This window comes from Corvus hawaiiensis, chromosome 4, assembly GCF_020740725.1.
Source record: "Corvus hawaiiensis isolate bCorHaw1 chromosome 4, bCorHaw1.pri.cur, whole genome shotgun sequence".
Lineage (NCBI taxonomy): Eukaryota > Metazoa > Chordata > Aves > Passeriformes > Corvidae > Corvus > Corvus hawaiiensis.
Genome location: NC_063216.1, coordinates 33,906,610 through 33,924,211, shown reverse-complemented (window position 1 = coordinate 33,924,211; position 17,602 = coordinate 33,906,610). Strand labels below are relative to the sequence as shown.

Genomic DNA, 17,602 nt, shown 5'->3' with positions numbered 1-17,602 from the left:
TTTTCTTACTTAATTGGCATTATCCCAGCCATGAGCTTCCCATCTCATTTTCTCTCCCTGTCTCTCCCTGTCCTGTTGCAAAGTGTGAGTGATAGAGCAGCCGCATGGGGGTCAGGAAGCCAGGCAAGGCCAAAATACCATGGTGTTTGGTGTATTCTATTTTTTTTAAAAAATCCATTCAGAGTTAGATTTAAAAACTTGCGAAAAACACTGGACTTGATGGTTCCTTCCACAGTTTTCTTTTGCTGGGCTCTGGGCTGAATATAGTTCTGGGTATAGAGATATTTTGTCAGTAAAAGGATATGTAAAGACTAAGTACTCTTCAGAATGATATTTTCTTCATATGATTACTGGCTAAATAGAACATAACAAGTCAAATAGATTATAAATTTATTTAACAAGTTGTCTGTATTGAAGGTGGAGAGAGCAGTGGCACCAAGCATTTTGGTATAATTAATCCATCATCTACTCTTCTGCAGTTGATGCTAACAGGTAAGATAGCTTTGAATTTCAAAGCATTTTTTACCCAGTGATACAAATGCTCAGTAAGCAGAGTTAATTTTCTTGTTACTAAGAGTTCAATACATAAAGAGTCTGCCAAATGGTGTCCTCTTGTAGTGGTTCTTGTGCAGGGCCAGGAGCTGGACTTTGGTGATCCTTGTGGGGTCCCTTCCAGCTCATGACAGAAACTGTGGCATATTGTTAGAACTGCAGAACACTGCTGAATATATTAGCTAAAACACTTGCTGAGAGTTCCAAGGACCAGGAAGTCCATTTTCTGCCTTACTGTGGTTTGGATAAACTTCAAGAGTGAGGAAATAGGCTCCCTATGCGTACATGAGCATTTTCTGACACAGTAATGAGAGATGTTTACCTGTCTTGAAAGAATTGTATGTGTTTCTATGCAATTTTTAAACTAAATTTCTGATGGTAAGAGTCATTATAGGATGATCCCAGATTTAAGCTCTTCCTGCAACAGCAAGGACTAGATCCTTGGTATTCTCTACACAGGTATGTTAATATCAGTAATGTAGAGCCTCTTTTGAATGTAACAAGACACTGTGATATGGTTAAGTGGGCATGGTGGTATTTGTTAAGAGTTTGGATTTGATGATCTTGGAGGTCTTTTCAAACCTTTATGATTCTATGGCTGCAGATAGATCATTAAAGCAGCATGTAAGCATAGACATTACTGTGAAAAGGTAAAGCTATTGTTTCTTTTAAGGTTATTAAAGCATCCTTCAAGATTATGCTGACTATTCAGAAACACATAGAGATTTATCTTTGTATTTATCAGTACCCAAATTTTTAAAATAAATAAAATCAGACTTAAAAAAATTCTGAATACATATATATAAAACAGAGAAAATATTTTTGTCATCACTGCAGGAGAAAAAGGTGTGTCTGGAGATGCTGCTGTGAAATTTGTAAAATTAGCTTTCAGCTATGAAGAGTGGGACGTGTTTTATTCTGCTCTTGAATTTGTTGACAATTTTCTTCAGGTAATCTGGATGTGATTGAGACATTCTTTAGTCTTTTCCTATGATGGTAGGGAGTATTCAAAATACATATTTTAAAGACTAATTTCTATGGTTTTTTTCCTCTCAATTAGGCTCAAGATGACCCAACATGGAAGAAAGCTGAAATAGAACTCAAACTTCTTACATTGATGCAACCTGTAATATTCCCAGGAAAATTTGAATGTTGTTTTTCTGTTATTGACGATAGTAGCAAAGAAGGCAGCACACCTCAAGGTTCTGAAAAGACGCAAACAATTAGAAGTGAGTGTTGTTCAGTTATAGTTGTGTCTGAATTTCAAATATTTTTGCAGCAAGAGGTTTTGTTGATTATTTAAAAACTATGTAATATGGTTCATGCCGTAGTCTACGACAAAGTAGTGATTGAGAAAATGCCACCTATGTTTTCCAGTTTTCATTTGCCAAAATATGCCTTTATACCATTTCCCTAAATGGGAAATGCATGATGTGTGTTAAACCTGTGTCAGGTTATAACTGAAGATGTAAAATTATTGAATGTTTTCAGAAAAGTTTTCAGGAAAAAAGTGAAACAGATTTTTGAGGGTTTTCTTTGTCTGTTCTTATACTTAATTTATGCAAAATTTCTTTACATAGAAGAAAGAAAAACTTGTTAGAGCAACTGCAGTTTAATTCTATGACAATCAAAAAACCTGAATGTATCTTGAAAACTTTCTGTTTCCTAAAAATAGAATTGCTCACTTTTCACGTAAAGGAATAAACTTGGAATTATCTGTTCCCCTCTGAATTTACTGTTTCTTAGACTGTTATCTGCTGGCTTATATTAGTAAGTCAGATATTTTCAAACTTAAGTTTTAAATTAGGTATGTCTTGCCTTTCCTTTTTTCCCCCATTTTTTATAAATGTTGAATGTAGAGCAATCGTTAAAGCATGGAGATCCTTTTCATGATCTTGTGATTTTGGCAACGACAGTGCTTTCCTGTATCTCTACATCTGAGCAGGTAATAACAGAATTAGACACATTTCTTTTCAGTGGATCACTTAATCTGTGCTGAATGCATATAATTGAAGATCAAAGGAATCAGTTACATGATTAACAAACTGCAAGAATGTAAAAAGTGAAAAAAATGCACTTATGAAATGTTATCAGTTTGTGATTAAAACAAATAGTTTCATTTTTTAAAATGCTATGTAATAAGGCTACTTTAAAACTGTTTAATAGATATTAAATCTATTTAGAAGACCATAGGGCTGATTGCAAGTATCAGCTAATCAAGCAGAGATTGAATTTCCTTACATATGCTAGATTTAAGTGGGGTCAGCTGTGGAAAACACTTCTGCAATATTTATAGAAATGGGGCCAGTTACCCTAAGAAATGATAATGCCTTTTTAATAGCTGCACTTTAAGGTAAATTTACCTTAAAGTGCACTATGTCTGCACTTTAAGGTAAATTCTCGCTGCAAAAAGCCCAAACAAGCAGCGGCAACAACAAAACCAATGAGAGTGGGACTCTGTGCTGAAGTCTCTACTATGGAATTAATCCCATTATGTATCCGATGGTTTATTCCCAGAGTAACCACTTGCTCAAACTGAGGTTTCCCCTTAATGTGCTACTGAGAGGGGAAAAAATTATGGTACACTGTCTCCACTACTAGCACTTGCATTAAAATAGTTTGTGATCAAAAAGACTAATGAAAAAGTTTCCCTAGAAAAAATCTGTTCTGCTAACATGGCATATATCCTAACTGCAAAATTTATTTTAGATATAATTTGAATATTGCCACAATTTGCATGTAACTGGAGCACAAACATTTTTAGCTTTAGTGTAGTATATTTAGTCAAAATAGCTTGCCTGTGAGGTACCCCACAGATACCTTTAGATAGCATGATTTGTCAGTTTTTAATGTGACCTCTGTATGGAGGCAATTACTTGGATTTAAACTCTACTGGTTCTTCTACACTTCCCCGCACATCTCCTTGATACCTGATCTGTCCAGGGAAGAAAGACAAATTCACCCCTGGTTAACAGAACATTCACTGATGGTGAAGTTATGTGATATATAGCTGAGGCAATCTTGCAGCTTGCTGCCACCAAACCAGTGGCAAAAGTAATTTTGATTTACTTTCTTCACCCCCCCCCCACCCCCCCCCCCCCCAGTTTTATTATCCATATCCCTGAAATCTTAACTCAAGCATATATGAGAATGTAGGTAGTGTGGATATATCAGGTTTCACTGCACCTGAGATACTAGTTCAACTCTGCTATAAATGGTGATAAAGATGTGTACTGATCCTTACTCATTGTTCAGAATGTGTTTAACACATAGATGGAACTCTATTGCCTTTTAAAATGTGTTAATTAAGAGGTTAACTGACGAGAGTTTTGAATTTGTTAATTATTGTCTCTGCAAGATGCAGATAGGGTTTAACATTTCTTTCAGTTCTTAGATATTTCACTCCAAATTTTGTTCTAGTTGTTTGTTTTTCAGTGCTTCATCATCTCAGATGCACCAACAGCCCATAGAAGTACTCTGTCAAGCAAAATGAAACTATTAATTTAGATTTTCTTCTGCAAATATTTAAATACTGTAATAAAAATAAAATTTCTCCAGAATGTATTAATTATTACAGCATCATAGTTAATTTGCTCCCATGTAATTTTCAGCTCACTGATTTCATTTTCTGTGTTACCTTTAAGAGCTTGTCAATAAAAAAAGGAAATAAACTCCCCAAACCTCCAAATGCACTTATATTGTTGAGAGAAGAAAAGCTTGGGTGGTTTACCAGAAATAATTTTTTAAAGGTATTTCTAAAGCTTTCAAAATGTTGTCATCCCTTATAAGAAAGCGACATATTTTATTGGCTTGTGTTGAAAAATGTTGGGACTATTTATATACTGGGTTATTGTGTGTTTATATGCCTACCCATTTCCACATTTATATTGTTTTTTCTTTCCAGAATGTCCATCCTGACAAAGAAATACTTGTTGATGTAGTAATGTGTTTGTGGCAGAAGTGTAAAATGGAACTTCAGCAAATCCAAGCGAGTGGAAGTGACTGCTTAGAATATATCCACAAACATGAAGCTTACCAAGTAGTCCTTCATTATAATATATTTCTCTTAATGTGAATGCAGTCTGTTATAGAAAAGCCAGTAAAATACTGGTATCCAGTCTAAGTACCTTTTCTTATGGTAAAATGCAGATAAATCTTCTTCACCAAAAATACGACTTGCATATACACTCTGAACACACTGTGCTCACGTGTGCCAGTATCAAAATATCTCTTAGTTTTTTTGCAGTAAAGTAACCCTCACTCTGCCAGTGGGCCATGGTGGTGAGAAGCTAAATTAGTGAAAACATTTGGGCATGATATAAGAATTTGGGATGTTGTGGCAGAAAATATAAATTTTTTGATATTTCAAGAAAGTTCCCTAGATCGGTTGAGCAAAGTGGCAAAAACCTGACAGCTGAGGACAAGGGAGGTGGGAGTCAATAGTGTTCAGCCCACTGGATAGAGTCACAGCCTTACCTTGAATTTATCCTGTGAGAGTGGCTCTTGGTGAAATGGGCTCTCTGGGCTACCAGTTGATGCTAACCAAACAGTTTCTGGAGGAGTTATTTTTGTGACCCTATAAAGTAAAACTGTTCAGAGGTTCCCCAGAAGGTAGTGTATGGTTATTTTCCTCTGTATGTACAACAGTAGCATTTGGGTCTCTTTTATTCTGAGTTTAAGTGGGAAGATATGGAGATAAATGAGAGGCATGTAATCAAATCTACTGGAAGGCTTACTGCACTAGAGCAAGGTGTGAAAGTTATGGCTGTAGAGCATTCATAAGCCCTTGCAAAAGGAATGCAGGAATAATAATATTCTAAAATAAAAAAAGTCTGGTGTCTGAAGGAACAGGAGCTATGGAGCAGTGTAAATTCAGCATCTTAGTCTGGTGACATTCAAAAAAAGAAGCCAGATCCAGGAAAGGAGTTGTGTGCATGCTTGTGAATATTTTTAAACAATTTTGAGTGCAAAACCCTGTCTACCTCTGTAATATATTAATGTCTTCCAAAAATTTGATTTAGCTCTGTCTTAGTTTTTATCTTTCTCATTCTCCCATTTTTAGTGGGTTCATATACTCTGGATAATAAATGAAATAATGGAGAAGAGCAACATAGCAGACACTAATGTAATGTTTGCAGAGATAACACTATGTCTAGCTGCAATACTGGAAAATGTAGCTGATTCTACAAGTGAATCTAAGGAAAAAGAAGGTAAAGCTTTGAAGAAAAAAAGAGTCTTATTTCAAGAATGACTTTCAAGATTGGAACTTTTCTGAGCTGAAAAGTGACAAACATACATCTTCAAAAAATGTTGTAAAAAGATTGTTAAGGGTAGGACAATGTTTTTCGCACAAAATTTAATCCGTAATTGGAGCTAATGAAACCCGTTTTTCCAAGGATTTACGATTTCTTTCCTTACATTTCCAGTTCTACTGGAGTAACCCCATTTTGAATTACATCTCTTATTACTCACTCTCCTGATATGTCTTCTACATGTCTCTTAGCCCCTTTGGAGTAGCCTCGGATCACTGATATGTTCTTTGAATATATGGCCTAGACGGAAGGGAGTACATGCTGTGGCTCATTGGAGCATTCAAATGCTGGTTGATTAGTTGCAGGCCAAACAAAAGGGGAAAATATTGAGGTCATACTGAAGCTTTTGCATTTATTGGGTCATCAGTTTGGTTTTCTTCTCTACATAGTCTTGATTTTTGTATAGTAATTCAATTGTTTTTGAACTTGGCTGACATTATTGGGATGTGCTGTCACAATCACATTAAACATTTCCTTCCTAAACCTGACTAATGCTGTAAAATATGAATATTTAGACATGCTTTTAAAAGTTCCCTGTTGTGTATTTTGGAATATGAATCATAATTCTCATAAATGTTTTACAGCAACTAGAGAGTAAGTGTTAAGGATCTTTTTAGACCATGTCTAGAAACAGAAAGAAATTATAGTATTTTTGCACTTTCAGAAGTAAAAAAATCTTGGGAAATTACTATTTGTTATTAGGTATTGAGTAGGTATTGTTTTTGGTGGTGCTATGAAAATCGTAATGTTCTCTGGGAGACTAAATGAATCCTCATTGTAGCACCCCTTCTTTTTCATTCAGTTTAGATATGTCTTTTTGGAGGAAAAAAAGCTGAATAGATAGGAGCCATAGGTCAAAACAGGCTGACAGTCAATGACATGCTTGTGCTGAAAAGAGCCTATTTACTGAATGAATACTGAATAAACACTGAATGAATACTGAATGAATACAAATCTTCTCATATAAGAGGAAGAGATGGTGAACAAGCAAAAAGAAACATGCAAAAGTGGCACAAGGAGTGACTAGAAGGTTGTTCCTCTGAAAGGGCAAAATATAATTTATTTCAGCAAAGAAATTAGAGGGTTGTAACCAAGAACTAAAAACTTGCTTTCTCTTGTTTTGAAGAGGAAAACATAAGTTTGGATGCATTCTTCATAAATGAAAGTAATTTAAACAATCAAAGCAAACTTTAAAAGGGTGATAATACCACTTCAAGAAATATTAAAATGAAATAGTATCTGTCATAAAAATATGACCTCCTATACTTAAAAATCCTTCTATAAGTGAAATTAACACTAAATCTACTGTGAATTAGATAATAATAGATTTGAGTTGATTTCAAAAGGGAGAATTGATACGAATGCTACAAAAATATGAGGAACTACAAAATGAGTCCTAGTTTCATTAGCTTGGATATAATGCGGCTGTGAAATATAGGGTACCTTTAAAATACAATATTATTGGATAATCATATCATGTATTAGTGTAACTGTACATACATTGCTGTGTGTCTCAGCCCTGGCAAGCTTTTCAAGAAACAATATCATTACCTCTCACAGTCAAACACTGAAGAATGGAATTATTGCCAGACTTCAAAATTAGTAGTGGAGCTGATCAAATGGTACTAACATTTTCTGGGTTTATTTAATTTTCACTTCTGCTTTTCTTCCTATTGAAAAGGAGGAAGTGCCTCTCTTTTGCAAGATGAAACCTGTGATATGCCTGAAATACTGATGGTAATGTCCAATTTATCTTCATTGATACATTGATTTTGTATAGAAAAAGAATTGCTTGAAGCTTTTAATACAATTTTGTATTAGTTTTACAAAGATTAAATGTTTCACACCATCTTGCTACTGCAGAGGAAAAAAGCAAAGATATTTTTTCAAATGAAATAAAATTTGAAAATTTTACCTGAGTCTTTTTTATCCATCTTTTTTATGGAAGAGATTGTATTTGAAACTTTTTTTACAGCATGAGCACAGTAATTTCCACTGTATGCCTTTTTTTAATGCCAATCTGTAATACTAGCCTTAAATTGCTTAATAGCACATTCTATTAAGATGGTAGAAATTTTAGTCCTTGCTTCATTTAGGAAAGTATTTTGGGTTGTGTTTTTGATTCCTTCTTTTTGTAAGGATCATGTAGAATAAAACATCCTGAGTGTCCTTGCTTTGTTCAGCACTTTGCAGAATTGTCCAATCAAATGACTTACTGAAGCATGTTAAGGACAAATGATAAGCATTAGCCTGAGGGTTGAGGAGTGTTGTCAGTGATATGTCTTAAGGCTTACACACATGGAGAAGGTTTAGTCTAGTGACAATTTACTTAAAGGTGGTGTTTTCTGAAGAAACAGTGTTTTCTTAGTAGTATTTAATGGAATACTGAAAAACTGCTTGTGAAAAATACTATGTTTTCTACTTAATTCTCTAAGTTCAGATTCATTCTGCTGTAAGCTAACTCTGAGTAATTGGGTTGGGTTTTTTTTTTTGGAGCTGAAGGAAAAAGAGTCCTACTTGAAATTTAAAATATTGATATTTGTATATTAAAGTATGGGAAGTAGTGCCTGTGTAAAGATTATCTGATAATTTTAAACTTCAACAGCTAAAAAGAAAAGCACATTACTTTTGATAGTCTATATTATAGTTTTTAATGCTGTTATGTAATAAAACGTGTTTATATGGGTTTTCATTTCAGAAAACTCCTACAGAACAATTACAAATTGCTTATGAAATTCTCGAAAAAGCAATTAATGACATGAACACATCTCGGTTAATGACCCTTTCACGAGATGGAAAGTCGATATTTGACAACTGCTCTAGAAAGGTAAAGTTTACAAAAAGCTACACTGCAACAAAATCTATCAGTAATATATTGTATTTTGGTGACATATACCTTGTATTTTCTTCATACTTAGAAATCTCAGCACTATCAAATGTACCTCACCTTCCTGGCCCATGTAAGAAGAGAATAGAAAAAATATATTTCTGTGTACTAGTGTTGTGGTTTAACCCCAGCTGGCAACTGAGCCCCACACAGCTGCTCACCCGGTCCCTCACAGTGTCCTGGGGGAAAGGTAAAAGCCAGAAAACTCGTGGATTGAGATAAAGACAGTTTAATAGGGAAAGCAGAAGCTGCACACAGGCAAAGCAAAACAAGGAATTAATTCACCTGTTCCCATGGGCAGGCAGGTGTTCAGCCAACTCCAGGAGTCCCCATCACATGTAGTGGTGACTTGGGAAGACAAATGCCATCACTCGAACATCCACCCCTTTCCTCCTTCCCCCAGATTTATATACTGACCATGATGTTGTATGGGCTGGAATATCCTTTTGGTCAGTGGGATCAGCTGCCCTGGTTGTGCCTCTTCCCAACTTCTCGTGCCTCCTCAACCTCCTCTCTGGTGGGGTGGTGTGAGAAGGAGGAAAGGCCTTGATGCTGTGTGAGCACTGCTCATCAGTAATGAAAACATCCCTGACATTATAAACACTATTTCCGGCACAAATCCAAAACACTGCTCCATACCAGCTACTATGAAGAAAACTAACTGCCAAAGCCAAAGCCAGAAAAAGTTGAAATAGCATTTTTTCTCTTTCAATAGTAAACTGTGAACTCATTTAGATTTTCTTCATCATTTTCTTTTGAAATAATTCTAATGTATAGATTTCATGTATAGAATAAGAGCAGAAATCCTGTTCATATTTATTGCTTGCAACTGTTCATCATTAAAATAAATTTTTGCTGTTGATGTGAGTTCAGATTTTCTAAATATTATCATTCTATATCAATATGATATTTGTTTTGTGGACTGGTAACACAGTAAAACATTTTTTGTAGTTTTGTCTTTATTATTGATCCAGTTTTCTATTGATTCTCAGATTTTGTCTATTTTTCTTTGTCCATTATCCATGCTTTCTCTGTTTGGTCTCTCTCCTTCTTTCCATGCTTTCTTGGTTGACTGCATTTTACAAAAATAAGAAATTTCAGTGCTTGTCAGTTTACTGAAATAATACCAATATCAAGAAAAATGCAGTAAGCTAAGTAGTAAAAGTTTGTATTTGCTTAATTGCCACTTCCTACTTATTAGGTGGACTCAAATGATCAGAATTTGAATTCTGTTTTGAGATGTGGTGATGATAAAACAGGAACAGATAATAGTTTTGTAACAGATTTACACTTGGAGCTCATTCAGGCCCAACATCGAGTAGCTGTGAAACTTCTTAAAATTACACAAGGTAGGTTTCAGTAAAGATAAATAATCTTCATAACTTGATTAGAGTCTTTTTGTTAGTATATTATGTAGTACTAAGGAGTAAAGGACTATCTGCTTTCTGAAGAGGAGCTGATGTACGCCACATATAGACGGAAATAATGTTCTGAATTTGCAGAATTTAGATTTACATGATACTAGTCTCCAACCTCTACTCAACCAATGGGAGTTAAATTTTGCTGCAACTAACAGACATAGTTCCTAGGCAGTTCATTGTTGTCATTTAGGTATAATATTAACTTTTACAGTGCCTTTATAATATTTCTTTTATAGTAAAGAAAAATTGAGGGATGTTCTGCAGATTTATTTTTTTCTGTAATGCTAGTTTTCTCTCTAGATAATGGCTTGAATATTTTATTCCATGCTCTTGGTAATTTGAACTTCTGCTCCTGTGAAGTTGTCTCTATATCTTTCCAGCCAGCAGATACCCCACTCTTGCCAAATGGCCTCTGAAAAAACTCAGCTTTTTCTCTCATTCTTAGTGTTGTTTTGTTTTTTTTAAATTAAAAGTTAGTATTAGTTTGACACTACAGAGCTGCACTATGCCCTGCTCCTTATGATCAAACAAAACCTCTCTTTTTCTGTGGTGTTAATTGAACTACTAAAGATGTTAGAGCAGGACAGTGGAATATTTTTGTGGCATGATCTGTACAAGAAATTCTACTTGAACCAAATAAAAGAACGTGAGATGGAGCACAGCTTTACTGTAAAACTACATATTAACCTCTCTCACTCAATTTTTTTTGCAATAGCACTATCAAAATAACTCAGTATTTCCTTTCTACACAGGTGCTCAAGTTGTTGACAGAAGTCTTAAGTTTAGTAAATTTCAGGAGAAGAATATTGGAGCTTTCCAATATTTATCAGGTAAGGCTTATTAATTAAGATTTTAGAAGTATTATAAATTATTGTCACTGTTTTACAAATGTCTTAAAATATCTGTTTTATAGAAGAACTTATAATGAAAAAAATTAAAAGGAATAAGCTATCCAGAGCAATCTTTTTGATGCAAAAGGCTGCACAGAAGTTCCCTGAAGAGTTAACTGCTACTTCCCAAAGGCAGCTACTGGAGGTAATAAGAAAAATCTTATGATAGAAATTCTTTGTCATTAGCACAGTTTTTTGTCTTCTGTGTAATTAAGACAGGGAATACTAGTTCTTATAAAAACAAGAAAAATGGAAGGAACTTGAGGGTCATTGTGTGTTTTTAACTTCTATTGTCAATTTTTTTCCTGAGAAATTTCATTATGATGAAAGAATAAAGTGACCTTAAAACAAGGAAGGAGCATATCCCCAAATTTTGTGCATACATGAAAACTGCAGGAAACCTGAGAGAAGATAAGATCTTTCCTTCTACACTTAATCACCTAGACTTTGCAGTTATGAACCTATACCTTGCCAAAATGTCATTCAGGTTTCCTTATTGTAATCTTCAACATTGTTCTTCTTCCAAGATCTCTAAGTTTTCTTAAAATACTTTGGCTGGTGATGATAACATGGAATTTATTTTATTCTTTCTGAATAAACAGTTTAGATACTGGGATTTTGTAATTTTTTGGTGCTAGAAGTAGATTCTTCCTGGGCTCATTTCAGTCTCTTGAAATCAATGAGAGTATTTCCACTGACCTTTGTGCCAGCATCTGTCCATGAAAATTGCCTGCTGAAAATTTTTGAATAATAAAAATTTTAACAGGGTTTAAATTTTTTTATAGCCTGTACAACAGATAACAGAATCTGCAATTTTCACTATATAATATATAAAGGAGTATTTTAAACAAGAAGTTACTAGAAAGTGTTTTTCTTTTAAGTACCACAAATTTGGAAGCATGATAATTAATACATACATTTATTACATCAGAAGAATGCAAAAACTGGATCCGAAAAGTCATACATTAAAAATCTCTCTCATATATTTGTAAAATATATGTTATTTATGAATATCATAAATATATCAGATGTTGGGATATGGTATGAAATTTGGAACTGTAGTCACCAATGAAGACTTACAAGAAGTTACCAAGAAATGTGTGGTTATCCCAAAGAAACATTTACTAAGCTCTTACACTGACCTTCACTACATTTTGCTTCTGTGCACTTTTCACCAAGAAAGATGTAGTTAAAAAAATATAATATATCTGCAGCTAGTTGCCAGAAAATATCAGAATTCACTTTGTTTGACAGACGTAGGATGAGCTCTTTTGATATTTGTTTTATGATGAAATATTTAATTATATGCTCAATAATTTTCCTGCTTGAGGTGAATGGTGCTCACTTAATAAACAGCAAATCCATGCTTTTATTTTAATGCTTTTGCTTTTTTTATTGTAGAGTTCTATATAGAATTACTTGCATCTTCTGGTCTTTTCTACTGTAATCAGCACAATATGCTACAAATCTGTTCTTGTTGTGTAGCAAAATTTGAAGCAGTTTATTTTATTTTGAGATGCATACAAATAAGCATTTCTTATGCAGTAAACAACTGAGTAGGTATGGAATCTTTTGAATATATGTGTATACTCAATTATCTCAAACTGCTTAATGAACATTGTGCAGCCTTCCATTTTTATTATTTCTTTCACAGCTGTTTAATTCTTCCTTCCTTTCCTATATGTCTAGTTGGACATGTAAGTCTTTACAGAATTGGATACACTGGTAGTTCTCATTGGCCAGTTGTAAAATTGAATTAATGCGATTAAGTTAATACCATGGTGCTAGTCTGTGACAACAGAGGCAGGGATAACGTGTTTTATTTCAGGTCAAGCATTTGGGGTTTTTATGGTGACATTTGGCTTCTTCAGCTGTAAGATTACTTGTTGGAGAGGATGAAAGTTTGGTAAGAAAGTTTTACAGGTATGTAGGCTTGGCAGAAAGATCTCTGAATGTAGAAACTGAGGATGAGATAGAAATGAAAGCAAGTTTTGATATAGAGTAAAAGATGTTTTGCTGAAACACTGATCGCTGAGTAACTGAGAAGGCAAAGGTTGGAGATGAGTTGGAAGGAGATTTTTATGAATAGGACAAAGGTATGTGACTACAAACAAAGACACGTTTTTCACCAAGTAAATAAGTCTCAAGAAGAGCATAAGTAAATAGAAAACATGTCTTTACCAGAAAGAGAGATATCGCAGGCAAACAAGAAATGTTGATGTAGGAAGAAGAAAAGAGGTCTGAGAATTTTCCACTGTAAGCTTAAATTGTAACTTACTTACTCTTGTGATTGGATAATAATGACTATAATATGGTGATGGTAGTAGTTATGATAGGCTATAGGCAAATGTAAAGGTGTTGTGTATGGTGCTTATTGGTTGTTATGTATTAAGATACTCTGCAAAGAAAAGTATAGAATGCTTTGTAACTTGAACAGAAAGCGGCTTCAGGTGTGCCTACAGCTGGAGCTGGCAGCTGTAGGGCTGGCTCTGGATACCCACTCCCTGAAATGCTGTAACTTCGCCTATGCAATAAACAGCTTTCAAGAGAGCCTGACAGTGCAGACATCCTTCGTGAACCTTTCTCCTATAATTACTCTTGTTCATCTTGCAACACTGCCGCATTTATTATCTTCCAAGTTCTACAATTACTGAAGTACAGGTCATGCAGTACCACTCAGTCACAACACTATCTTTACTCGACCTGGGAGCATTTCTGCCCTTGCATTAATCAGAAATATGTCCTCAGACAAGAATGAGTCCATGATTCTTTTAATTAAAAATTGTATCATAGGACAGCTTATCATGAAGGAGTGTATTTTTAAAGGAAGCAATGAAGCTTCAAACTACTGATTGCAAAAGTTGAATGGTTGTGTGATGGAAAGAGTCACTCTGTATCTTGTTCTTTATCTTATATCCTTCCTTTAATGTGTCCCATTAGGGTGGATGCAACCCTAATCTAAAGGGGGAGACAGTGGGGAGGAGTGGTAGGGCTGTGAAAATGATTAGCTAAGCAAAAGGCTCTATTAAATCTTAGCTCTCTGTTTCACTCATTTGACCATAAATCTGTAATCTTTTAATAATTTTTGAACATGAGCTTCCAGGCTTACTCAAGCTGTGATCTGACCTGCTGTGGTGTAGTCTTCTAAATGTATGAGGACAGAAACAAGGAACTGTTAAGGTGCAAGATTTTAGGACTGTCACTGATTTGCCAATATCTTGGAGGGTTTTTTCAGTTTGTCTTCCAGACTCAGCTCAGCCTAAATCCATAGTCCAGTGCAGGGTACTAAAAGGCTTCAAATAAAATTTCTAGTTCTAGGAATATATCATTTCTTGTCTCTACAAAAAATGTAATCCTGGTTCATCTCTGGGAGTTGGCCTTTTTGGCTTTGGTATGCACTGAACAGCTGCCACAAGTCAAGATGCAGAAGTACTAAGTTCTTAATATTAGATTTCCAAGTTAAATTTCTCTTGAACTGACAATGAAATCAAGGTGAAGAAACCAACCAATTTGCTATTCAGTCAGGTAAGAAAATAGTGTACCCTTGATCTCCAGCCAAATGGCCACATAATCACTGTGTGCAGGGGGTTCCTACATCTTTGCAAGACTAATAGACTGTCAGTCAGCTTTAAGCTGTCTACAGCTAACAAAGTGAAAAATGGCTTAGCCCTACTTTTTCTGGACCCATATTCTCCTCCTTTTTCTTCATTTCTAGACTTTATTTTTTCCCTCTGTTTCTGAAGTACAAAAAATCAGTCTAACCGCTTCCACAGCTCCTTCAGAAATTCCACAGATTAGGTTTCCAGCTCTCTCCTAAATAGGAGTTGATATCTTTTTTGTTTCTTGTTGGAGTTAATCACTGGCTGGCACTAATTGCTTACCAATGTTATTTGTGATCACTCTCTTTTTTCCCACAGGTTCTTCCAAAACTGGGTATGCCTCTTTCATAGGCAACCCGGCATTCTCTAATTGTGAAATTAATCTGCATATGTAATCTTACACAAAGTACTGTTCATCCTGATTTAGGATGTAGGATAATATGAAAAGCTGCTGAAAGTTTTCTACATAGCAGTGAAATTTTCTATGACAATTTGAAAATAATTTTTAAATTTTAAATCTGTCTGATTGTTGTATTTTAATAATTTTCCCTTTTGTTTTCATTTCAATCATAGGAAGCACTAACTTTAATTGAGCAAGTTGAAGCTGAACAAAGTGCATTGTATCGCAGTCTCAAAGAAGCTATGAGCAGCAGGAAAAAAAGCAGGACTCCTCCTCCTCCTCTGTTACTTTCTAGATCACATTGCTCCATGACATTTAAACCAGCCCCGTTTGATTCAGATATTCAGGTAATGTTTTTCATGATGACTGCATAAGAAATAACTAAACAATACACAAGAGAAAAACTTGTTTCAACACATTTTTCTCTGTTCCTGAGAAGATTATGTTATTCTGACTTAATTAAGTATCCCTTTTTTTTCCTCTGTGAGTCAGTTTTCCTCTGTGACTCACTGTTTTGATCTTCACATTTGCATAAAACTTTTTTAATCTCATGCATCATGTTCCTTGGTGCTTCTGTTCTCCAGTACTTATTTATTCCACTTATCAAAAGCTCGTCTTCTGTCTTAGGGGTTGACATACTCCTAGTTACCCTCTGAAGAGATGCAAGACTTGCATCATATGATGCAAGAAAGTAGCACACTGAAGTCTCTGTTAATGAAATGTTGAACTGACGTAGTTCAGGTGGAAATAATCCACTTTCTGTTGAACTTGTAGAGTCACAGAATTGTGTGGATCATAGAGGATATTAGGAGAGGTCTCTTGTCCAACCTGCTGCTCGAAGTGGGCTTGGCTATGAGATTAGATGAGTTTGCTCAGAGCTTTATGCAGTCAGTTCTGAAAACTTCCAAGAATGGAGACAGCTCCTCTGGAAACTGTGTTCCAGCAGGGCAACATGTTCATAGGAAAACTATTTTTCTTATGTACATGTGGAATCTCCCTTGCTTCAATTTAGGTCTATGGCTTGTCCTCCTCCTACCATGCATGCACTACTGTGAAAAGTAAATGGCATCTACTCCTCTCCCTTCCTCTGCTAATCAAGTAATTTTATCACAGAGGCCAGGAATGGTGGTCAGCCCTGATTTGCCCTTGGTAAATCCATCCTGACTGTTCCAAATTGTCTTATTCTCTTTCCCTTGTCCAGAAAGGATTCAAGTAGGCTGAAGTATGAAAATTACACTAGCTGCAGCTTTCTTGAGAGAGAAGCTTCCGTATTTTGCAAGCTTCTTCAAAATAATCTTGTGTATAAACATGGTAGAAACTCAAATCTTATTAATAGTGCTAAGAATGTTTCTGTGAACAGTTGTTTCAGAACCTGCAGTTTTATTGCAGTTTTTTAGTGAACTTCAAATAGATTAAGTAGGGAAAATTTTATTCTTTTTATCCTGACTGAATATAAAATAAAAATTTTAAAAAATCTTTAAAATTTGGTGGTTTTGTTTTGGTAAGTGTTCAAACTTCATTTTCTTTGATACATTTTGTTTGTCATTTTAAGAGTGAATGCAGCATCTTGGGCCGCTAGATGGCGAAATATGATTATTATTCTTATAATTTGAGCCCAGCTAGTCTGGAAGAATTTTTTATCTGAAATTACACATAGCTGTTGAGCAGACAGAGAGGGTATTTTTTTATGTAGAAGTTATTATCTGCATACTTAGGATTTAGTTATTTTCTTAGGATAAATTTATGCCTAGGATTTAATTAGACATATATAGTTCTTGTACTAGGAGTCAAAATACCTCTGAAATTTTTAGATCTTAAGGCTCATTTGCTGAAAATAATCTCCTCAATTTCAATAACACTTTGTGAAAAACAGTCAACAGGGGAACACCAAAAAATGTCATCATTTAGACTTCTGTAAGGTCTTTGATATGGTCCTACATGACATCCTGATCCCCAGATTGAAGAGACATGGATTTGATGGATGAATAGCCATTCTGTGGATAAGGAATTGGCTGGATGGACACAGCCAGAGTTGTAGTCCATGGTTCTATGTCCAGGTAGTGAATGGTGATGAGTGGGGTCCCTCAGAGCTCAGTCTTGGGACTGGTGCTTTTCAGTACCTTCATCGATGACACAGACAGTGAGACGGAGTGCAGCCTCAGCAGGGTTGATGACAGGAAGCTGAGCTCTGCAGTTGACACAACAGAAGGAAGGGATGTCATACCTGCATTTCTTTTGCCTGATTTTAAGGATCTGTCCTCAAGCAGTTTGCTGAATCAGAACCTGATGCCAACTTTAGAAGAATACTATTGCAAGGATCAAATAATGGATCTAGATGACTTTAAATCTGTGACCTATAGAGTTTGTGCTTTGGGATAGCTTTGAGGAATAGGATAACTCAGGGTGGGGTTAGGATAATGGAGAATCATCTGTTTTTATTGCCACTGTAGTATATCTAGTTCTCCAGCTAAATAAATTAATTGATGTTTTTAGTGCAGTTAGACTAGACTTTTTTATAACTAAGCTGAGGTTTTTTGCAGA

General features: G+C 35.1%; 1 protein-coding gene across 1 annotated transcript in view; it reads left to right on the top strand.

Annotated features, from left to right (window-relative positions):
- Positions 1 to 17,602, top strand: part of CFAP54 (cilia and flagella associated protein 54) — a 107,203-nt gene that overhangs the window by 16,853 nt on the left and 72,748 nt on the right. Inside the window, exons 10-21 of the mRNA XM_048302155.1 lie at positions 418 to 492; positions 1,390 to 1,502; positions 1,613 to 1,781; positions 2,412 to 2,497; positions 4,457 to 4,591; positions 5,615 to 5,762; positions 7,546 to 7,601; positions 8,563 to 8,691; positions 9,953 to 10,100; positions 10,925 to 11,002; positions 11,086 to 11,207; positions 15,235 to 15,408. Of these exons, the coding sequence (XP_048158112.1) occupies positions 418 to 492; positions 1,390 to 1,502; positions 1,613 to 1,781; positions 2,412 to 2,497; positions 4,457 to 4,591; positions 5,615 to 5,762; positions 7,546 to 7,601; positions 8,563 to 8,691; positions 9,953 to 10,100; positions 10,925 to 11,002; positions 11,086 to 11,207; positions 15,235 to 15,408 (1,433 nt within the window). The remainder of the gene's footprint in view (positions 1 to 417; positions 493 to 1,389; positions 1,503 to 1,612; positions 1,782 to 2,411; positions 2,498 to 4,456; positions 4,592 to 5,614; positions 5,763 to 7,545; positions 7,602 to 8,562; positions 8,692 to 9,952; positions 10,101 to 10,924; positions 11,003 to 11,085; positions 11,208 to 15,234; positions 15,409 to 17,602) is intronic.